The sequence below is a fragment of the Diadema antillarum genome, unplaced genomic scaffold (genome assembly GCF_040938485.1).
Source record: "Diadema antillarum isolate AM-2024a unplaced genomic scaffold, OU_Dant_1.0 seq00001402_RagTag, whole genome shotgun sequence".
Classification (NCBI taxonomy): domain Eukaryota; kingdom Metazoa; phylum Echinodermata; class Echinoidea; order Diadematoida; family Diadematidae; genus Diadema; species Diadema antillarum.
The window spans coordinates 218,569-243,421 of NW_027272157.1; the positions used below are offsets into that span (position 1 = coordinate 218,569).

The 24,853-nt window shown below is 40.6% G+C and overlaps 1 protein-coding gene across 1 annotated transcript in view; it reads right to left on the reverse strand.

The window, feature by feature from the left end:
* LOC139709060 (fatty acid synthase-like) overlaps positions 1–21,785 on the reverse strand; it is a 35,117-nt gene extending 13,332 nt beyond the window's left edge. Inside the window, exons 1-15 of the mRNA XM_071621026.1 lie at positions 21,484–21,785; positions 11,245–11,441; positions 10,613–10,765; positions 9,404–9,577; positions 7,837–8,037; positions 7,042–7,164; positions 5,894–6,596; positions 5,333–5,540; positions 4,650–4,839; positions 3,650–3,879; positions 3,037–3,246; positions 2,332–2,623; positions 1,509–1,700; positions 751–1,005; positions 120–293 (exon numbers count right to left, since the gene is read on the reverse strand). Coding sequence (XP_071477127.1) covers positions 120–293; positions 751–1,005; positions 1,509–1,700; positions 2,332–2,623; positions 3,037–3,246; positions 3,650–3,879; positions 4,650–4,839; positions 5,333–5,540; positions 5,894–6,596; positions 7,042–7,164; positions 7,837–8,037; positions 9,404–9,577; positions 10,613–10,765; positions 11,245–11,386 — 3,247 coding nt within the window. The 5' untranslated portion in view covers positions 11,387–11,441; positions 21,484–21,785. The remainder of the gene's footprint in view (positions 1–119; positions 294–750; positions 1,006–1,508; positions 1,701–2,331; positions 2,624–3,036; positions 3,247–3,649; positions 3,880–4,649; positions 4,840–5,332; positions 5,541–5,893; positions 6,597–7,041; positions 7,165–7,836; positions 8,038–9,403; positions 9,578–10,612; positions 10,766–11,244; positions 11,442–21,483) is intronic.
* Positions 21,786–24,853: the final 3,068 nt, after the last annotated feature.

Below are 24,853 nucleotides of genomic sequence, written 5' to 3' on the forward strand. Positions count from 1 at the left end.
AAGGATAGCCCACCAGACAAGATTCAACATTAGGATTTCATGCTAAAGAGTCCAGAGACTAATCAACAACTACCCCAGTGCTCCCACTATAACCCACATGTGGGGTTCAATGCTCTTACCTTGCAATCCATCTGCCTCAATATCATTCAGGGCGGGGTTGATGGCATAGCGTCGGATTCGGGTGGGGAGGCGCAGACATCGCACCCCTTTCTGTCTGTTAAGGATAGAAACCTGAAGCATGGTGTCTGTGAAGGTCACCCAGTTTCCTGTCCATGCCAAGGTGCCTTCACTTCCTGGATGACATTCAGTGTAGGATAGACAGAGATACAGAATGGAATCAAGATGAAGAATGAATATGTGAGTCAGCGACTAAACTTTGTGAAGAGACTACCAGCCACCGGTAGCAACTGGTAGCAAAATTAGGCAAAAACTTAAGATAGATCGCCAAATGTCCTCTCACTGTGTCGTTCTTCATATTGGTGGCTTGACTAGTCTTGTCTGATGACCCTCTGCTTGCTCCTTTTGCAACAACTACAGCGGAAGAGCCTTTGGCAAAGGCTAGGTAAGATGTAGCCTTACATAAATCATGTTTCCAAAGAGCTAAGGACACTAAAATGACAATGACAATGACAATGCACGGAGCAAGCATAAAACTAGCATCACTGTTACACTGCTATGAGTTTAATACCATCATGGAAATGTGAAATGTCTGCCCTTTCATCAATCTCTAATCACCATGGTAACACTAACCATCATCCTTAATTTGGAGGACCCCCTGGAAGTCTGGTCCATACTCATAGCCCCTCAGCCTCAGCTCCTTGTACACATCTCCCTTCTCAAGGATAATGGTCCCCTCTGCAGGAGCTGTCTCCACTACGGGAGTCGGTCTCTCTTGGACGGGCGTGTCCGGAACAAAGATCTTTCCAGACACAGCCAGCTGGTCTCCGTCTCCAACCTCAAAGGTGTTTGAGCCTGGAGCAATCCTGACCTCCAGATTTACTGTGCCTATAAGATGAACCAAGGCAATACATTATGAAAGATAAAAGTACATAGTGTAGGCCTATCTAATGAAGATGTGAAATAATGGCAAAATAATATAACACACATTTTTATTACCAAAAGTGTTGAAGGAATTTTCCTGTTATGAGGAAATAAGAATCATCTCATCAAAAGATTTGTAGCATGATGTAAATTCCACTTAATAACTAATCTTGAGCATGTTCAACTATAGGCATACAAGTACAGGATAATCTATGCAATGCATTATACAAACTGTGAGCCTTGTTATCAGCTTTAACCTTTTCACCATTCTCTACCTCCAAACTGTTTTATGTACTTAAGAGCCGCATTCAAATTGAAGTGCACATTACACAGGACTTTTAATGTCCTGAGATGATCCCTGTTTTGGCGTTTTGACGTTGCTGCTTTTTTTGAAGAACATCTTTGACTTTGTAAACATTTATACTTCTCATTTCTAGAAACTTCATTCACTGTATTTAGAGCCGCACCTGTCTTAGGTACAATCGTAGCCTGGTGGATGACAACATCTTTGAACTCCACTGGCATCTGATCGGGGACGGTGTTTCTCATCCTAGCGAGAGCTCTCCAGGCCAGACGGAGGTAGCCAGTAGCTGGGTACAGGACCCTGCCATCAATGCAGTGGTCCTTGATGTAGCTGTCTTCCGACTCAGGTGATACATCTGTGAGAATCAAAAATAACGTTTTTTGTTTTTTTTCATATTTTGATATGTCAACTATGCCTTTTATTCATATTTGCATCCAGTGTAGTTCCAGTGTAATGTTAAAAACCCCTATGATCTAACATTTGAATATTCATCATTACATCCAACTTTTACTGTCTTCAATCTAAAGAAAACTGTAATCATTACTGATGTGATGGGCTATATACTTTTCGTTTAATCTGTAATATTCATTGATATGACCTAAAGTTTTCTGGGTATTTTAAAGAAATTTGAAAATTGTGGCGATTTCATAGAATATTTGGGGTATACGTCCATAAGCATCAACAAGTGTTCACATATTAGTACATATTTTGCGTATGCATGTCTGGGTGACATGCAGTTAACGAAACTAATTAAGATTATTAAGACTATTCTTTATAGTTGGTGAGTCTATTTGGCAGATGCAGGTTTGTGCGATAGTCCTCATACATCTCCAACTTTCACAGATGTAGGCCTACAGGTAAACAAACACACACTTGCGCAGACACACAGAAAGACACAGACACATGCAAACACACATACATACTTTGGGCCTACACAATCCCGTCATACTCACTAATCATCCCTCTAAACTCAGAAGACAACTTACCGATGGTAAAGGACATGACAGTGGGACTACTGCCCCCTTGCTTCAGGAACTGCTCCACCCGAGGGATGTCCCACTCTTGGGAGTGATCCCACCTGATCACCGGGGCGATAGGGGGCGTGGTCACAGAGACGGGAAAGTCCACTGGAGGGTAGAGGCCTCCCAGTTGGACATCAATGCCACTGGCATACAGCTTGCCGAGGTTGGTCAGAAAGAAAGTCAGGTTGTCTGGTTTCTTGCGGTTCATCAGACTCAGAAACTCCACGTTGGCTCCAAGGGTCCTCTTCAGAATGGCCTATGGAAATGAGAGACAAGGCAATTTGTAATATCAATTGGGTTAAAACATCTGTCATATGCATCAAAGTCTTGTAAGATATTTTTGATACATTTGCAAAAATTCTCACCTCATGAAATACAACAGACTTTAATAAGATGATGTCCAATGGTATACAGTCAGCCTTTCTTAATCGAGGAACTAATTACCTAACAACGACAATCTTTTTAAAACGTAGCATCAGTATATATTTGAAACTTCAGTACCACTAATAGCAGAATCTAAATGCAATACTTGAACGTCCCTATATAAGCAACTGCATTGATATCATTTCTATGCCAGGCATACTAAGATGTTGCATTCACTGATTCATTTCATTTCAGATGGAAGGGAATAAGCTGTGGGCTTTCTCATGAAATGGTCTTAAAACTGACCTGGAGGAGGCAATGTGGAGCTATCTCTATGGTGATGGCGTTGTTGGGGATGCGTGCTAAACCCTCCCTGAAGAGGACCGGGCTGACGAGGTTGTTAACCTGGTAGGCAGCCAACGACATACCCGAAGGTGGGGCTCCTGGACCGTCAGAGCTGCCACCCAGAGAGGTGCTGACCCATCGTGGGGTTGGGGGCCTCTTGTTGGTAATCACCTTCATTGGGGACAAGTTTTTGTATGGAAATTAAGATGTATTCTTGCGTGTGATTATATTACAGATGTATATATATATATATATATATACATATAGCGAAAATTGTTGAAATTCCACAAAATAGCAAAACTTTGAAATGCCATATTTGTATAAACATTATGTTAATGAAATTGCTGAAAATTGATCTGTAATTGTAAAGCAATACCATACAGAGAATAAATCAAATCAAATCAAATAAAAATAATATGTTTGTGCATGCCTAGTAATTCATTCCACAAATATTTTTTTTTAAATCTTTACAAGACAAGTCTATATTTTCATGCTTATATGTTAAAAACATATTGCATATTCTTGTTTTAACAAACTTTCAACCCTAGCTTGCACTTTCAGCCCTTTTTCTTACCCTTTCTAGTGCTTCAAGCAGCATGGGGGCTATCTGGGCCATGTGGGGCGAGTGGAAAGCCACATTGGCACTGTTGACAGACCGGGCGAAGATGCCCTCTGCCTGCAGTTCGGCAACAAATTTCTCCACACACTCGCGGTCGCCCGAAATGGTGACAGTGTCTTCGGCATTGTGACATGCGGGCACGACGCCCGGTGGGACTCTCTGCTTGGTTTCCTCCCATGTTAGACCTTCAGATTGAAAGATGCAGAAGTTTACCAAGTCAAGATAGTTACGGTACTTAATGTTGTCAAAGCAAAAAGCAAAATACACAGACAAAAAAAAAAAAAAGCAAAACAAAAATAGTGGAAATAAAAATCCACATAGGCCTACAAGTGTAATGAACTCTTTGTGAAAAACTTCCAGGGGCCCGTTGCATAAAAGTTACTATTATGGTAACTTTGCCATCCAATGGTAACTACCATGGCAACAATACTCAACAGCCAATCAAAATCAAGAATTCCATGGTAGTTACCATTGGATGGCAAAGTTACCATAATAGTAACTTATTATGCAACGGGCCCCTGGGCAGATATCATTTAAGACATGTGTTTTAACTTGCTGATTCTTCTATATCAAAATTAACTAACACAAATATGATTTCACAAATCAGATATAGCAAACTCTGGCTTTTTGAAAAATATATATATATATATATTAGGAAGGAAGCACACTTTTAGTGTTCATTCCTGGTTTTAATATGATGAAAAAAGGTGGCCCATGAAATATATTCCACTTTTTTAACATCAATACAAAAAAAAAAAGAAGAAAAAACATCAACACAATTCAGCAATCATATTTTACATGTAGTATTTCCATTTCTAATTTCAATATATACAAGGTAATCTCATTGGGTAAAAAAAAACCTGGTATTAAACTTTACATTCTCAAGTCATTTATAGTAACTTGAGTCTGCAACTGATGGCTACCAAACTATTGGAATAGAATATTCTCTTCATACCAACAGCTGCCATTGCCCCAGGAGGTAATTGTGCTTCCATCACACATCGCCCTCGCCAGTACGCTGCTAGGACAGTCTCTTCAGCGGTCAGGCTCTCGTCGGCGTAGCCGCAGCCAAGCTCACCGACGGAGTGACCGATCATCCCATCTGGCTCCACTCCAACTGCCTTGAGGCAGTTGACCAGTGCAACCTATATACCCAAAATAATCGGGAGCAAATGAATGTGATATGTTTTTCTGTTTATATTCTAGCTAGTTTTGTGCTGTGATAATTGCAACAATGTCTTCTCCATTTTGAGAATAACGCATCCCACAATTCTTTCAAAGCAAGAAATAATAGGATGATGTTTGCCTTGTCATGGGTCTTTTGTATCTCATCAGCTTCAGCGCAACAAACTTGCATCATTTTTGCTTAGTTGTGTCTGTATGGCTCGTAACATCCAGACCTATCATCAATGACGCTTCATACACAAATAGCACCAAGTGCATCATACATTTTTGTTGTTGTTGTTGACTCTCAAAGAAGTTATACATCAGCAAGCTCCTCCTTTGACTGTGGGGCATTCCATGTATTTGTGCAATGGTCTTCCAGTTACCATTAAATCTGTCTACGTTTCATTGTGGCAAGGACTGAGCCAAGCAAAGCTTTGTATGAAGAGGAGAAAGGATGAACACTAAACTCACGTGGATGCTGGCGATGGCGGAGAAGGAGTTGATGGTGGACTGTAGCAGCTCCTCCTTGCCTTCAAGGATGATACCCTTGAGGTCCATGGTGGAGTCCTCCTCCTTCAGCACGTTGTGCAAGTGGTCAATGGTGTCACGGAAAGGCTCTAGAGACATCAGATCCTTGCCCATGCCAGCCCACTGGGATCCCATTCCAGAGAAAACAAACCTGATATTATGCAGCGAAAGAGAGAGAGAGAAAGAAAATACATATGTATATGTTCTATGTTCATCCTTGTAAAAACCTCCTTGTATATCATATACACATCATGCAGATTATTGTCTATGAGCAAATTATGTTTTTTAAATCACTTTGCTTGTTGTATTATCAAGATCGATCCTTCATCATCCTCCAGATTTTACTTTTCAAACTCACAGTAAATACATCCACAGAAAGTTTCTAAAGATGATTTAGAATTTTGTTGATGAGTTTGTCTGTTTTCTTTTTTATAAATTCTATGGCACTGCTGTCATTTCTTCTTCTCATCTGTCACACTGATGGAGCAGATGTAATCAATTTACCAGATGGGTCTCTTCTCCGGAGGTGACACCAGTTTGACCTCTGAGGACTCGGGTATCCCAGTTAGGGTGTATCCCCTGCAGGGCATGCTATTCAGAGGAGCGTTTGCAAGCTCGTCATACAGGCACAGCAGCTCCGAGCTGTCTTTGTTTTTCTGCACATGGTCCAGCTGCTCCTTGACCGCTTCCACTGTGCGGGAGGCACATGTCACCAGGCGAGTGGGCGGGCTGATGACCCCCGAGTCTGACGACTTTGTGAGTGGCTTCACGATGACGTGGACGTTGGAGCCACCAAAGCCGAAGGAACTGATCCCTACATATCCACCCTTGTAGGCCGTCTGCTCTGTGACGACCTTCATTCGTCCATCCTGCAAGGCAATGATGTTTGGGTTGGGATCGTTGAAGTGGATGTTGGGCGGGATGACGCCGCGGTTGAAGGCGTAGACGACCTTGGCGAGGGCAGCCAGCCCCGAAGTCGGCTCGCTGTGGCCCATATTGGATTTGACGGATCCCACCAGAAGGGGGTGCTCTGGTGTTCGGTTCTGACAGAAGATGTCCGCGATGCTGTTGGTCTCTTCCCGATCACCAACTGTAGTGCCTGTGCCGTGGGCCTCAAAGTATTCCACGTCATCGACATTAATCTGTGCCTCAGTGTAGAGCTGTTGTAAAAGACTCTGTTGACACTCACCAGATGGGTATGTCACACCTATTAAGAATTAAAAGAGCGATATGAAATAAGATTTCCAAGCTTCACCTCCGTAACCTTCCCTACTGTCGGAGAGAAAGAAAAGAAAGTGAAATGAATACAAGGTGAAGAAAGCTTAATCAATTTAAATTTTGTAAAAATGCAACTCGATTAGGCCCTACATCCATACTGTATGGATTCCCTGGTTCCTGTACCACTTTTTGAGATTTTTTGGTGAACGAACATTGTACAATTTCTACAAGAATTGATTGTGAGTTTTGGTATTTTAAGATAAAAATAACCAAGTATGTAGGAGTATATATTACACACTATGTTTTGAAATTTGAAGTGATGTCTTAAATTTTTTTTTTCTGAAATATCTCCATTATAACATGTAAAATACGGGGAAACGGAAGAAAACAAAGCAAAGAGATTTTGATCACGAGCTGCTGAGAAGGATCCTTACCTTGCTCTTTGTAGCCGTCTGTATTAGTTCCAGAATGAACTAGAGTTCCATAGGATCTCTTGCAGACAGATTTCCTCGTGATGTACAGAGCTACAATGCCTTCAGATCGGCAATAGCCATTAGCTGCAGAGAACAATGGAAAATTTATGGTATAGTATGAGATATTGTTAACTTCTTTCAGGGTTCGTTGATGAAAAAAAAAAGGATTATAAAACATCTAATTGAAATGTCTGATGCTTTTAACTAAAGCAAACGCAATTAGATGTCATTTCCTTTCAGCTGTAAATTTGTGGAGAATACCACAGTTGAAAATTTTCATTTTCAAACGAACACTTTTTCCAATAATGGAGTAAAATGTTGAAATATAAATAAAAATCAGCGGACAAAACAATAAACGTTTCTGACTGGTCAAATCCACTCTTGCGCTGTTCTGAAATTGATAATATACCACAAAATGGTATGCAACAACAACTTTTGCACTCGTATTTCATGAATTGTGGATGGTGTAGTTTGGTGAGTAAATTTACCAACATTCAGTCCACCATAGTATTATAACACATAAAAACATTTTCATCATTTTTATTCAAACTAAACCTTGAAATATATAGATTTACAAACTCAATTTTTTTTTAGATGTATTTATCAATTCATCATCATATGGCCTCCATAGGATAATAAATGTACTTGGTATTTTCAAAAGAAATAGGTGTTTATTTTCGGTACATCCCTCCCCCACAAAAAAAAAGAATCATTCACTCCATATTTTACACAAAATTATACACATTGCTTTCCTACCAGAGCTGTCAAAGGACTTTGACTGTCCGTCTGGCGAGAGGACGCCAAGTCTCCAGAACTGCAGGGAACTCTGTGGTTTGACCAGGAGGTTGCTGGCGCCCACAATGGCCGCCTCACAGTCTCCCCTCCTCATGTCCTGGATGGCATTGTGCAGAGCCATGAAGCCAGAGGAGCAGGCTGTGTCCACAGAGTAGCTGGGTCCTGTCCCGGGAGAAAAGATTTCATTACATCAGTCATCAGTTTTGATCATGACAAAGATAGAAAAAATAGTGAAAATGATAATGATGTTTATGATCATCATCACCATAACAATAGTGATGATGAAAATAATGGTAATGATGATGATAATAATAATAATAATAATACTTTTATTATCATCATAGGCCTATTGCGAGGATTGGTGAATCCCGTAATGCATTATGGCTATAGAGCACGTGCTCTGAGCAGAGGAAGGGACCTCTCTGCATTACCTCTGCATATGGTATCGGGCAATTAACCCTCGAGGACAATTTATATTACCCCCCGACAATTACCCCCAGCTAAATGCTGGTTAGTGATAAAGTTAGAGTAAAGATTAAGGTTATAAGGGTTATATAGGTTTAGGGTTAGGGTTTGGGTTAGGGTTAGGATGAGGTTCAGGATTAGGATTAGGGTTAGGGTTAGGGTCAGGGAAGGGGAAGGGTCTGGGGTAATTGTCAAGGGGGTAATTTCAATCGCATACACACAGTACAACCCATCCCCAGATCCAACTGCCACTCGGTTTCACACACACCTCCTAACATTATCTTGTCACTGCTATATCACTTTTATCAGTACTATTATTCTTAGTAAGAGTGAATAACCATGAATAAACAACAAAATCAATCAATACAACACTTGTACTACTAAATTCTTACCATCACTACTGCAGCTAACATATGGCGACCTCTTTGTGTTTCTCTCAGAGGACAGTGAACATTATTTATTGTTATTAATTAATGATATATCTGTTAAACGAACGACACAAACGTTTATCTCCATTATTGTCTTGTTCAGTCTCATATCACATCTGTTCCTGGTCTCGACTTCAAGAACAATTCACAAACTTAGTCTGCCATTGTGTGCAATCTGACTGTACTCGAACTATCACTGACCTTCACCCTGTCTAGACAGACAAGGTGAACAAACTATGAAACCCTTGCAAAGTTTTCGGTGAGCAAGAAACTCCTCCATCGTAAAGAACAGACAAGGTCTCACATTATTTTTGGTGGCCAATGTGGTCATTTGGTAGCATTACAAGCTATTAAGTTTGTATGGTATTACAACTACTTTTTCACTCCTTAGAAGCCAGTATAATCTGCAACAACAGCTTGCGCACATGATGAATAACATCTTACCAATCATCTTACACTCAAATATTTTTCATAGAAGCTGCACAGTCTTCAAAATTTGGAGCAGAATTTGCCAAAATCAGCTTGGGTAGTGGCAATTTGCGAAGGAATTTCTACATTTGTTTTGTTTTGTTTTCGTTTTGTTTTATTTTTTTGTTTAATTTTGTCATCATTTTGTAAGTGTGACAACTCCTTACCTCTGAAATCGAATGAGTAGGATAATCTGTTTGCGAGCATGGCACGGTTCGTTCCCGTGACACTGTACCCGATAAGGGTCTCCGGATCACTGCCGAAGGATTCGGCTGCGTCCGCCACGCTGCAGCCAATGTAGACACCCGTCTTGGTACCACGTATGGTCTGCGGGTCGATGCCTGCCAAAGTGAAAAGATATATCATGCTAAAACTACCAAATTTACACACTATCTCTGACACAAAAGAAATGTAATACTTTTTTTTTCTCCAGCTCTCTCTTGGTTCTTGCAAATGGTAAACAAGGCATTGCTACACTCCTTTGCACTTTCTTTCTTTCTTTTTTTAAGTTATTTTGTGTATTTTGCTTAATTCATCAACCGTATGGGTATGCATCTCTGGGATAATATAATCATGTGTGAACAGTTGATCAATCTGCCAGTTGAACACGAGAAGTCCACGTAAAACAAGTGCCAGAACTATAAGTATTGATCACTGGCTTTTCCTTGGGTTGAATTTAAAAGTATTCAAACTTAACACTGACAATAGCCAGTGTTGCATAATTATGCGACTTTTCACAGTTAAATCAGTGTGTATATAACTAACACTTGTAATAGATTTTGCTACATTAGACTGCCTTTTTTTCTATGGAGAAAGGGCAATATGTATCTAAAGTCTAATGGTAAAGAGTGCATTCTTGAAACTGATGGACAAATTGCCCTTCATAGATATAAATAAAGGGACGTAAATAAACACCGATTTCTTTAACAGTGCTTAGAGATTTTCACGGCTATCATTTTACACTAAACACTGAATAATCGGTGTTTATTTGCGTCGATGAAGGGCAAACATTATGGTTAATCAGGTGCAATAAAACGACTCTGCTAGAATTATCAATTAATTTGAATAAAAAATCTTGCATTTCTAAAATCTCACTTTGTCTGGACAGTGGTTGCCAATGAAATAAAGTTTCAATTTCATTTACTGTGAAATGTCATGTTTCTCCATCTTAGTCAACTTTTAATGACTTAACAATTGCTACTTGACATCAATAAAGACATTTATATTCAACAAAAATTTCCCGGACAAACATTGCGATCAGATCTCATGATTTATATCTTTGCCGTCAATTGAATCACAGAATGTCTTAGATCTGTGACAGCTCTATTGTCAATCATTGTTTGAATCGTTTTTGCAGCGCAGCCAGCATGACCCACCTCCGTCTACGATGGCCTCGTAAGCAACTTCCAGCAGAATCCGGAGCTGCGGGTCCATTGTGTTGGCCTGCTTGGCGTGCACCCCGAAGAACGTGGCGTCAAAACGCGAGAGATCTTTCAGCTTGCCATTGCGAGGCGGCAACCCAAACAGACCTTTGGATAGATGAGGTAAGGAAATCCAACTGTTGTGAACGTCACCATTATTTTATATCGTTAATCTCATGCTGAATTACCCTTAAAACTCTTGCACATAATCCACATACCATGTAGCATGTTACCGTGAAAAAATGCATACAGAAATATGAGAAGTTTCGTGAAATGGGATCTATTCCTCTATTCGAAAAAAAAACAACACTTGGACAAAATGTTGAAAAGGGCGTTTATACATTCTGAAGTAGTTTCTTTCATACACAAAACTTGTAATATTCAAACTAAGTTGCACTATAAACAGAAAATTGAGGTTACAAAAATGATTAAATTATTATGTTATTTTCATCATTATAATAATTATCATTATTATCTATTATCATTATTATTATCTTTATCATATTGTCGTTTTACGATTATTGTTACTAGTTGCAATCATTTCATAACATGCACCTATAGGCATTGTTATAGGGTCACATCATTACCTGGCTCCCATCTCCTGTCGTCAATGGTAACGAGATTGTCTTTGTCGAGAAGATGCTGAAAGAATTCCTCCAGGTTCTCCGACTCTGGCAGTCTTCCCGAGATGCCGCTGATGACAATCTCGTCTTGGTCCAGCACGCCCATGATGCTGCAGGGAAAGGCACTACGGGCCTCAGCAAAAATCTTTCAAGAAGCTGCCCTGGAAAGATGAATCATCAACATCAAGGATGTGCTTAAAGGAAACGATTCATCTGCGATAGCTAAGATTGTATGGGACGGCCTTGGAAAATGAGAAATTAAATGATTTAGTTAAAAAAAATATAAGTATTTTCATAATATACTAGGTAAATACTAATTCATTCCTTTGAAGTTACTTTTTTTTTTCACTGCGCATGATGAGCTACAAGAATACATATCTTATATACAACAGGAATTTCACGGAGTATTTTCTGTTTTGCTATGAGAAATGTGGCCAAATCTATTATGATAGCGAAGTATTACATACATATCAAATTATTTGATGAAATGAAAAAGAATATGTTTTTAATGAATCACGTGATATATATCAGGGGCGTCACCAGCTTTTTTTCAAGGGGGTGCGTTTTGACACTAAATGTTTACGAGATTTTTGGGACAGACATTTGGAATATAGGAAGCTCTCAATCCCTAGACTTTTACTGTTTTTTGAGGGAAACCAAGCCGGGAAGGGGCACCGGCGCAGCTAGGATTTCATCTTGGGGGGGGGGGGGGGGGGGGGGTTAGTATGCGAGGGAGCGAGCAAGGGTGGGGGAGGGTGTGGAAGTGCCGGAGGGGGTTGTATCCCCTATAAATGGATTCTGGAGTGACGGTGTGAAACGACAAATTACTGGCAGCGATATCAGGAGAATGGCATAACGACTACATGCGAGCGAGGGGAGCAAGCGAGCTTGAAAATTTTGACATTTTACAGTCCAAAAACTGCCGTTTTATAGCCATATTTCATTGCTTTGTAAATTAAGGGGGGGCGCACCGGGCGCAACTGCTGGGAATTACTGGCAGCAACATCAGGTGAATGGCATAATAATTAAATGCGAGCGAGCGAAGAGAGCGAGCTTGAAAAATTTGACATTTTACAGTCCAAAAACTGCCATTTGGAGCCATACTTTTTCGCTTTGGAAATAAAGGAGGGGTGGGGGCGCAACGGGCGCAACTGCCGGTAATTACTGGCAGCAACATCAGGAGAAATGCATAACAATTAAATGCGAGCAAGCGAGCGAGCGAGCTTGAAAATTTTGACATTTCACAGTCCCAAAACTGCCATTTGTAGCCATATTCATTTGCTTTGGAAATTAAGGGGGGCACACCGGGCGCAACTGCTGGCAATTACTGGCAGCAACATCAGGTGAATGGCGTAGCAATTAAATGCGAGCGAGCGAAGAGAGCGAGCTTGAAAATTTTGACATTTTACAGTCCAAAAACTGCCATTTGGAGCCATATTTTTTCGCTTTGGAAATAAAGGAGGGGTGGGGGCGCAACGGGCGCAACTGCCGGTAATTACTAGCAGAAACATCAGGAGAATTGCATAACAATTAAATGCGAGCGAACGAGCGAGCGAGCTTGAAAATTTTGACATTTTACAGTCCCAAAACTGCCATTTGTAGCCATATCTTTTTGCTTTGGAAATTAAGGGGGGCACACCGGGCGCAACTGCTGGCAATTACTGGCAGCAACATCAGGTGAATGGCATAACAATTAAATGCGAGCGAGCGAAGAGAGCGAGCTTGAAAATTTTGACATTTTACAGTCCAAAAACTGCCATTTGGAGCCATATTTTTTCGCTTTGGAAATAAAGGAGGGGGGTGGGGGCGCACCGGGCGCAACTGCCGGCAATTACTGGCAGCAACATCAGGTGAATGGCATAACAATTAAATGCGAGCGAGCGAAGAGAGCGAGCTTGAAAATTTTGACATTTTACAGTCCAAAAACTGCCATTAGGAGCCATATTTTTCGCTTTGGAAATAAAGGAGGGGGGGGGGGGGGGTGCGCACCGTGCGCAACTGCCGGCAATTACTGGCAGCAACATCAGGAGAATTGCGTAACAATTAAATGCGATAGAGCGAACGAGCGAGCTTGAAAATTTTGACATTTTACAGTAAAAAACAAACAAACTTCCGTTTGTATAGCTATATTTCTACGCTTTAGAATCTAAGGGGGCGCATAGGGCGCAACTGCTGGCAAATACTGGCAGCAATATCAGGAGAGCATAATGATTACATTCGAGCGAGCGGAACGAGCGAGCTTGAAAATTTTACATTTTACAGTCCAAAAACTGCCGTTCTTAGAAATATTTTTTCGCTTTGGAAATTAAGGGGGAGGGGCACCGGGCGGAACTGCTGGCAATTACTGGCAGCAACATCAGGTGTATTGCATAAAGATTAAATGCGAGCTAACGGAGCGAGCGAGCTTGAAAATGTTGACATCATCTATAGGGCTTTTTACACTTGTGTTTCTTAACCCCGGACTTTCTCTGACCCAGGACTATCGTTAGTCCCGTACCATTTTTTTTCAGCTTTTTACACTCACCAATTAGTCCCGTACTATCTCTTGTCCGGGGCTAAGGAGAAAACTGACCTTTTTACACTCGTATTTCTTAGCCCCGGACTTTCCAAACCACATGAATATTCATAATTACGCTGGGTACTGTACACGTACACGCACGCACCGGCAGCACTTGATTACCTCATTTCTGATTGGTCAGTGAGGGTCGGACTTCGTCTCCGTCGCTTAGCCCAGGATTATTTTTTCGTTCTGTTTACACTCACTTGCTTGGCACCGCAATTGCGGTGCTAGCACCGCAATTGCGGTGCTAACCCCTGCTATTTTGCAGGGCCAGATAGTACCGTACTATCGGTGGGGCTAGCCCACTTTGGCAAAAACGAGTGTAAACAGAAAGTGGGCTAAGGATAGTCCCGTACCAACGGTGGGGCTAAGGCCCCCCCTTAGCCCCACCGTTGGTCCGGGGCTAAGCAAAAATTTACAAGTGTAAAAAGCCCTTTTTACAGTCCCCAAACTGCCGTTTGTATAGCTATGTTTTTTCGCTTTGGAAATGAAGGGGGGGGGCGCACCAGGCGCAACTGCCGGCATTACTGGCAGCAACTTCGGAGAATGGCATTACGACTAAATGCGAGCGAGAGGAGCGAGCGAGTTTGAAAATTTTGACATTTTACTGTCCAAAAACTGCCGTTTGCAGCTATTTTATTTTTTATTTTTCGCTTTGGAAATTAAAGGTGGGGGGGGGGGGGGACGCCCGGTGCGCCCCTCCCCCTGGATCCGCCACTGGTAGTCCAGGGTGTGGGTTTATGTTCATGACTGGGGGAGGTATGACCAGCGATCGAGGTGGCGTCGAAGTGATCAAGCGGGGAAAGGATGTCCACAATCTGCACTTTAGAGCATCCCCTAAACTAATTGTGCGTGTTTGTTTGTGTGTGTGTGTTATATACAGTGGCGTATCTAGGGGGGGGCAAGGGGGGCACGTGCCCCGGGCGCCACTCCTAGGGGGCGCAAAAAAACGAGAAAAAAAAGGAAGAAGAAGAAGAAAAAAAAAGAAAAAAACGAAGAAAAAGAAGAGAAAAAAAGAAAAAAGAAAAGAAGAAGAAGAAGAAGAAGAAAACTCGCCCGGAAAGGGGGGGGGGGCAGAAAACCAAATCAAACAAGATAAAAACAAAACATGATGACGCGGATAAAATGACCATGTTTATTGTGTTCACACAAGAATTCCCTGTTCTGTAAGCTGAAATACAAAATTTTCGGCTCGATAGCCAACATTTATATAAAAAAGAAGGTAAGAACAAAACGTGATGATGACGCGGACAAAATGACAATGTCTATTGTGATCACACATGTCATTTTATATTTAGCAGCCAAAATGTTTCACGGAGCAGCGAATGCAATATCTTTAGTTCTGAAGCGATCGCCAATTGGATCAAAAGAAGGCGCCAACGGGAGGGGCGCAAAAAAACAACAACAAATCAAACAAGATAAGAACAATACGTAATGATGACGCGGAAATATACAAATTTCGGCTCACTCGCTCGTACGATTTAGAGTATTTTTTCAAGTCCTCAGTTTGTTGGTATAAATCGTTATCTATACGGCCGTCACCATATCTTGATTAGAATTGTAAGATTTAATAAGCAAAAAATGACAAGAGTTCCATGTTTTGTAAGATGAAATACAAAAATTTTCGGCTCGCTCGCTGCGCTCGCTCGCCAAAATTTATCAAAAAAAAAAAAGAAAGAAAAAAGGGACGAGGACGCGGACACAATGACAATGTCTATTGTGTTCACACATATCATTTTATATTTAGCAGGAAAATGTTACTCGGAGCAGCGGCTGCAATTTCATTCGTTCTGAAACGATTGGATCAAGAGGACGCCAATGGTTTCGAACATACAGGGGGCGCAAAAAAAGTCAAAAAAGATAAGAACAAAACGTAATCATGACGCGGAAATATACAAATTTCGGCTCACTCGCTCGTACTATAAAACAGAGTATTTTTTCAAATCCTCAGTTTGTTGGTATAAATCGTTATCTATAAGGTCGTCACTATATCTTGATTAGAATTGTAAGATTTGATAAGCAAAAAATGACAAGAGTTCCATGTTTTGTAAGATGAAATACAAAAATTTTCGGCTCGCTCGCTGCGCTCGCTCGCCAAAATTTATATATAAAAAAGTGATAAGAACAAAACGTGATGATGACGTGGAAATATACAAATTCGGCTCACTCGCGCGTACTAATTTAGAGTATTTTTTAAAGTCCTCAGTTCGTACGTATAAATCGTTATCTATCAGGCCGTCACTATATCTTGATTAGAATTGTAAGATTTGATAAGCAAAAAATGATAAGAATTCCATGTTTTGTAAGCTGAAATACAAAAATTTTCGGCTCGCTCGCTGCGCTCGCTCGCCAAAATTTATCAAAATTCATTACATTTAAATCACTCTCAAAAGACCCCTTTTAAGTGCTTGAAAAAGCATATCATGTGCACCTGGTTTAAAGTCCCTACAGGGATGGGGTTGGGTTGAACACTTTTTCAGAAATTAGGATCGCAATTTTCGCGCTTGCCCCGGGCGCCGTTTTCCCTAGATACGCCACTGGTTATATACATGGAAAAGTTAGGAATTAGCCCAGGTCAAATCTTTTTATTGGCAATGCAAGACATTTTCATATAGACTAGTATGTAAAGCAACACTGCAAAATGCAATGATCTAGCTTTGATAAAACGAAGCGTAAGGTACAAAGGTGTACATTCTACATCACATTGCGCAACATTGTAGCGACTCTTCGTTCGGATGTACTGAGTACACTGCGCACATCCTGCTTATACGCAGAATGCCAACCACAATCTTTTGTCGGGTCCGGGCTTTTTAAACAATGTTTCACACTATATACCTGTTTAATTATGGTTAAAAGAAATCATAGAAAAATATCTTATTTCTGGATCACCCTTTCATTCAAAAGCAGTTTACTAACACTTGAACTACTATTTCGGTAAATCTTTTTTTTTTTTTTTACCAGCGGATTGGGAGGGGGGCGCACCCTCCCCCCCCCCCCCCCCCCCCCCCCCGTAGTTACGCCACTGCTTTTGGGTGAAATAATTGGACAGGTTTCTTGATTCTAACAAAAAAGCAAGAAAATCTTTTCATCGCGGGAATTATGATTATGTGGGGTGGGGCAAATGGTGCGCTTGCCTTCCAATATTTTTATGGGGGCAACAATTTTTTGTTTTCTTTCAAAAGCAAGAAAATCTTCTCATTTCGGGAATTATTAAATATGGGGGGGGGGGCAAAACTAAAATATGCTTGCCCCTCCATTTTTTTTCTTTTTTTTAATGAGGCTAAGGCTCGCTCTTGGGCTGGCAATATGGATTGGTCAGAAGTAACGTACATAGACCCTATATACTTGTAAGTAGCACACGTACATGCAAACGTCAAAGTGGTCCGTATATCGTACGGATGTACAGTACATCGATAAATAGTAAACACTGTAGAATACTAATAGATATGTATAAAATCAGTGCTGCCAGAACCAGGGGTGCGAATTGTTTTTACCGACGATTTTCTTGTGTGTGTGTGTGTGTGTGTGTGTGTGTGTCCCTGGTGCAAAATATGAAAAAAAAAATAGAAAAGAATAATTATTTAGGGTCCGGCGTTGAGGTCGCTCGCAGACTGTTTTTTTTTGTTTTGTTTTGTTTTTTAGGATCTGAAGGGGGGTGCGTTCGCACCCAACGCACCCCCCCCCCCCCCTGGTGACGCCCATGTATATATATATATATATATATATATATATATATATATATCTACATATATCTACATATATCTACACAGGGGTATCATGATCTTATCTGCCAAGGGTATAAGGGGTCTTCGGTATTAGTAGACTTTTTTTACTGTTCTTCCAGAATGCCCGGGCATTAGACCTATTATTATCGAAGTATTGCCAGGTACCCATTTCTAAACCTGGGTATAGAGAGGAACATCGTGGGTGGTTAATAAGAACAGAGAGGTGTTCCCACCTCCCTGGTAAGACATTCATATGCACGGATTTATTAAGCGCTTGACTTGACCGGATTCGAACTCGGGACCTCCATTCCAAAGGCAAGAGTCTTACCAACTATTTACTATAGTGACCGCAGTGCCCCCATTACCAGAGCAATATGATTATCAACACAAAAGATGTTAATATGACTCAAAGATAAGAAGCAGTGTTGCTTCCATTAAGCAGAAAAAGTAACTGCAATGAAAATAAGCTGCGTAACCATTGTATTTAAAGAGGGTAGGTCAATTTGGTGGACCCCTGTGCAGGTGACAGGCACGAGTAAATGCGGCAATACAATGTATTTACTGATGGTGGCGGTGGCGATGGATATGTTTGCTTATCATAGAAACTCGTCTATTACATACAGAGTCATAAACATAGTTATATGGCCACCATTATATTATTTGGGAGCGCACCGATCGGTATCCACCTCCCAATGACAACCCTTCTGAAGACGACGGATGGTGAAACTGACTGCCATCCCCATCCCCAACCCCTAACCCCCCAATCCGGTAAACTGCACAATTTGTTAGGCAAGGTGGCTGGTTGAATGCTAGTGTATGCTGCGGTGTCGGGTGATTAATCGGAAGTTTTGTGATATGCTAGTGTTGCAATAGGGTGATTGAATTTAGGTGTCAGCATATAGCATCGCATGTTTTGTTCCAAAATAATAGACCTCTTGACACATAACTATATAAATTGCAGTCGCAACCAGAAACAAAGTAGGGCTAAAATACTCAATAACAGCACTCACGGGGCGGGACCCTTGAGCCGCGAGCCGCGCTTCTCGACCTAATCTCACCCGAGGCCCACTTTGGCTCCTAGAAAGTTTCTTCAGTCCCTATAGTTACATGTGTAGATAGAATTCAAATCTTTTTGGTTCTTTTTTCTTCAGTTTGGAAGGACATCGCGAGAGTTTCGCGGGCCAAGGGATGAGAAGCATGCATGAGGCATATTCACAAGTCTGGGCGAATACTCCGAATACTAGTACTAGTAGCTTATACAGCTGTGCATATATGGATGCACGGCGCATCACGCTAGAAGATTGCACTCCATCCCACCACTATCCATCCATCGTTTGTACGTGCACCCACCTGTATACTGTTCACTGTGCCTTGTACTTGTCCAGGCGAAGATGCGCTTTGTAGGTGGGATGCCCACAAGCTACGTGGTCGCTTGTCTGCCGATCTTTCGTGCTCTGCGCACGCAATACTGATCACACAGGAATTATCAGAGCATGGTTGAAATTGATATGATCAATCATAATAATTCGCATCCTCGAAGCTCGCTCTTGAATGTAGCAATAACTAATTGATAACAAGTTGGTATATCTATCCTGAAGTGTGCCTCCTTCAGCCGACGGCAGAATACAGATGCAGCGCTGCTTCCCAGCAAGCTCTAGGAAAGGTCAATGTATGCGCACCTCCAGGCGTGTACACAGTGACCGGGAGGAGGCGTGTAGGAGCAAGGAGGTTTTGCCTTGTACCGCCTTGGTAGGAGTCGAGTCGAGGATGAAAGTGAAAGAGGGTAAGCCAGGTATTGAGAGCTTATATCTCATCACGATCATTTTGATTCATGGTTCATATTGTAAATACCATATCCAGAGCTCATGCCTTTGTGTAATGTGTCTTTGCTTTTAATGTTTTATCTTCTTCACAGAAAAAAAATCCTACATTTATGCACAGCCATCCCCATCCTTTATGAAACCCTTTTCTCACACTCCAAGCAAGTGCTTTCTATCAATTACGCAGTTCTGTATCTCCTCTCACTCTTTCTCTCTCTCTCTCTCTCTCCCTTGATCTGTCAACCTATCCATCAATAAATATACAAGCCGGTATATGTATATTTTTTTTGTAAGTATGACTGTATGTGTATAATAATTGATTTATGTATAATGTATGTATGTATGTATGTATGTATGTATGTGTCTACATGTATCCATCTATCAATCTGTGGAAAAATGAGCAAATGTGTTTGTTTACAACTATCTATCTATCTATCTATCTATCCGTCTATTTATCTATCTATCTATCTACCATTGAAACATTTAAAAAGCTCCTGAAGTCATATCTGTTCGCATCTTGTTTTGCTTGCGCGTATATATATATATATATCTATCTCTTTCTTGTTCTTCAACCTTCTTATGTACAACTATATAATGTATGTTTATTCTCTTTGTATGTCCCTCTGCGCCTCAGAATAGGCCACTAGATCGATGGCGCATTACAAAATGATGTTCTTATTATAATTGTCTATCTATATCTAACTCCAGTATCTCATGGCAGCTATTGCATCATCTGTCACTCCTTTCCTTCCATCATTCACAATAATGATTCAGTTTCACAAGCTGATGTAAACTCTTGCTCATAAATCTCACTTCCCTGCATTTACACATACTTAGTACTACGCCTCGTTTCTACCTTGCCAAGCGCGTATCAGCTGATTTTCAGACACGCACCGGAGGTGTGTCGATTTTCTGCGTTCTGATTGACTGCTCGTGCGACAACCGCTGGGATTAAGTGGGTGTGATGCAAACGCGCATTTTGATTGGACGATTGCGAGCAGGTCGCACTCGGAATCCACTGTCATGTCTTACGATGCGTGGGACTAGAAACACAAATACAAACATCCAAAAGTATACCTTGAAAACAAAGGAGAGGTTGAATGAATGAACGAATCGCACCTTCTCTAATCGTCGAATCTATGACTCACCAAGTGCAAAATTGCATTCGGTTGTGTGATCATCAATATAAAAATATGATAAAGAGGGGGCTGATGTTGGGGGGGGGGGGCAACTACGCGTATAAAACCTTTTTTTTTTTTTGGTATCTTCTTGAGTTGTCAATGAATAAACCAGACATCTTTATACACTTTTTCATGTGTCGATAGTCGATAGCAGATTATTCATAGACTCTGTGCCCATTCCGGATAATGTTGATGAAGACGGTAGTTCTGATTAGCGATGCTCTGAATACTGATTCGGAATGTAGAATGGTATATACAAGTCCACGTATATTTTAATATTTCAAACATCTTACCATGGATGTAGAACGCGCAAACATACACACAATCCTATCAATCTACCTCGGCGATTTCGTTGATTGAATGCTGGTACAAATACTAGTACGCGTGGAAAGTGAAACACTAGCGATAGAGCTAAAACGCTCTAAACTCGGAGAAAGTTTGGTAGCGATCCACTACAAATCAATTAAAAATGTGTGTGATCGCCGTAGATAGTGCAGTGTGACTCACTACGAGAGAGCGAACTTTGATACGCCTAGACAGTAGATCTCTATATCATGTCCTGTACATGACCGCTGGTGATTTATATTATATAGTCATATTGTCTTTCTCCAATAGTAAGAGAATATTCTTTCTTCATGCGGGCATCTGTGTCAGTGCATGTAACTAGGCCTACGGCATGTGCAAGTCAATTGATGTCACCAAAATAATGTAGAACATTAGAACAAAATGAAACTGACCCCTGAAATACAAAAAATTATTGATTGAACGGACACATTGAATGAAAATTCACCAGTAACAATCAGCGAGAAATAGCACCTTGACCAGATTCTACAGTCAAATACGTTGAGAGAAACAAAAAGGAGAAGAATATGAAAATGCTGACTTCTCCACGAGAGATGAAATTCCTGTTTACTCACCGAAACTCTTCGTCGAGCCGCGCAGAGCAGAGCGATGCAGCACGGAGAAGAGACAAAAGTGGCTGGTATATCATGTACTATGCGCGTTCGACGGACCCTGGTATCATCACAAAGAAAATCAGAATGAGTTCATGTTGATTAATGGTTCCGCATTGATGAAACGGTGAGAAACCTCACAGTTGTTAGCCTCTACCTGTGTTGAACCAGCTTTGTTCAACGAACAATTCGCCCAAGTCTTTCGTCTGGGGAGCCAAAAGGAGATGTGAAACGGAATCACAAGAGGTAAGAGCGTTTATACTAGCTAGCGGCTTGGAAGCCGAAAGAAATCTACATCCACATACACTGTACTTAATATTTCTCCTGCTCCGGGCAGACTCCCCCCCCCCCCCCCCCCCCTCCATTGCCTCCGCCCCCCCCCCCTTTTTTTTCCCGGGGGGGGGGGGCGGGAGAAGAAAGAGAGCGAGAGCGAGAAAGATATTAACATTTACAATACTGGTATTTCCAGGCATCTGACATCCTTAGTCGATGAAAATCGAAAAGGGGGTGGGGAGGGTTGAGGTTGAGAACCACATTTTCATTTCCATTGTGTTCAAAATAGGGGAACTGTTCACTGCATTTCCACGCATCATACGATGGAACACACACGACCCAACATGACCTCGCGCGACACATCCACATTGCGAACACGTGCATCCGGCCTTCCAGCCGATGAGAGAAGGGCCAATCAAAAGCCAGAACTGTGGACGCCGCCCATCTCATTAGCATAAATAAACGACAAAAGTTTGTTGACATCGTATATTTTGCATACTATAGCGCCACACACATTCGTATGAAAGTAGAGAGGTTTGCAGAACGGATTGCAATGCTCTAGCGACTGTTGAGTGTGTACCGAGTTTCATGCCGCACATTCAATGTTCATTTTCCTCTCATGGCTTGAACGCTGGGATGACGTCATAATCACATTTGGCGAACTTTGCATGCTACTGCTGCGTGATTTCCACCGTGCTTTTTAGATGCTTTCCCAGCTTCCAAGGAGCAGATGGTGAAATAGCATCAATTCAGAGTGTGATCACAATCAGTTTGATCAAGGTATTATCAGTGATGACTCCTTAATTTGATTTGGGTAGTTGCTGTCGAATTCAAGTAAGACCTGATGACATGTTATCAATCATTCATATGAATTTGTATAAGTGCCGCCTATTATTGTTCTCACACGACACCTAACGTGTTGCCTCTTAATATCATTAACAACAGAGATTCCATAAATGCTTCATGAGATTCGAAAGTTAATCAAATTATATATGCTAGCTAGTATAAAGCGTAGTAATTCATGATTTCATAAAATCGCCAAATGTCTGGAAATATTTCTATAAATACGTGACTTATAACTACCCAAAACTACCAGTATTTGGACCGCACTGATAAACTGATCATTCATTTTCTATGGCCCATAACTGAGGGTGATCAGATTTAACATACTTTCATAGACAACTCGTGGAAAGAGACCACCTCACAACAGATGTCTTGTATAATTCTATATAGTTGAGGATGGAATATTATGATTCGCGCATAGCTCCGAAGTGAATGTTGGAATATTGAGTTTGGTTTGAGGCGGTGTTGCTGCATTTATCTGCCAGATACATTCCATTCCCTATTCAGGCAGATTTTTTTTTTTTTTCAGTGAGACGAGAATTATCACGCAGAAGCTTGATCAAATCGAGCATTAAATAATGAATTCAGGTGTGGAATCTTAACGTTTTATATGTTTTCACTAAGACGTACATTACTAATATTTTTCGCAACGAAAATGCTTGATCGATGACAAGCAGACAAGAGCATGATGGCATCACCTCATCACTGCTCCTTTGGTTTATACACAGAAGTATGATAAACAAAACATGATGTCTTTGGTGGATTTATCTAGCAACTACAGTCCCTTTACCCCCAGAAGTCATAGTCAGGTTATAGCAACATCTTTGTTATCTGTGTTATGGCTATGCTACTCAATATATTGCAAGTTTGCTGTTCTGTATTCAAAGGAGTATAGGAAGTGACGCGACATAAAAAAAAGGAAAACGACATGCCTATAATGGATCCTGAAGACCTTGGTCCATTGCATTGCAATGATAATTGATTATCCTCATCCAGGTATCTGTAGTCTATACCATTGCTATATATGCCTCATGGTTAACCTCATCATAATTAATCATTGTTTGTTATCTATATATAGGCCTATATTCCTGATATTCCTTGAACGAGCGGACGTCACTCCAAAATGAGTGAAAATGAGCATTTTCACTCAAAATTCACTCCAATTTCACTCGAAATTCACTCTTTTTTGTATTCACTCTTTTTTAGAGTGAAAATTTTCACTCGATTTTTTTTAGAGAGTATATAGACCTACCTCGGAATGAATAATCATTGTGGTTTTTAGCATACTCATTATGCAGAAGTACATAGCTTTCTTATTAGCTCTTTGACTCACAATCCATAAGAGTTCCCCTTTCACAAGTGCAAATTTGTTTATGAATAGCCCTACATTGTATATTGCGATCTCTAAAAGAATCAAAAGATCAATTCTATATTGCACGATAAGAAGTGAACTTGCATGGTCGCAGTGCATATACGTGGTATTTGAAATTCTTTATCGTTATACCTGTCATTTTTTCACGTAATTATATCATAGTTTATAATAATTTTGTTGTTTTAGTCAATTATTGGTTATTCTTAAGTCTTTCTTTTCTTTTTTTTTTACTCGCAGCTTAATATATGTGTTGTATGAAGCACATTCTCATACCTGCCAAACTTTACATTATCATGGTTTATTGTATTATTTTGGATGTTTTATAAATGTTTTTAGCTTGTTTAAATAGTTAATTTTTCATGTTTTCCTTACTTGTGACAATTTTGGTGGTCCGAACGGTCCATCAAAGAAAAAAAGTTAGTGTCGAGCCTCTACAAATTAAACTTTGTTTAAACAGACGTCAACTATAGATATTAATCCGATGTATATAAAGCAAATTGGAATTCTTATGTAAATTTCGGAGAAGTATATGAATGAGAGCTAAAATTACATCAAATATATATCATTATACTAAAGATGCATGATATCAAAGTATAATAGAAGACAAATATACAAGATGGTATATTTGTACCCATAAATAGTATCTCTGGTCTATATATAGGTCAAGCGAGAATTTTAATGTTTACTTAATCAAGTATAGTAGTCGTAATCTCTGGATGTGCTAAGTTTGGAGTCAAAAAGCTATAAAAAGCCTGGCATTCAGGTTAGTGGATTCAAGTAAAGTGTTGACGTTGCGGTATTTTTGTTTAGTTCTGATTAAGCATGCTGTATATGATCCTTGAGAAT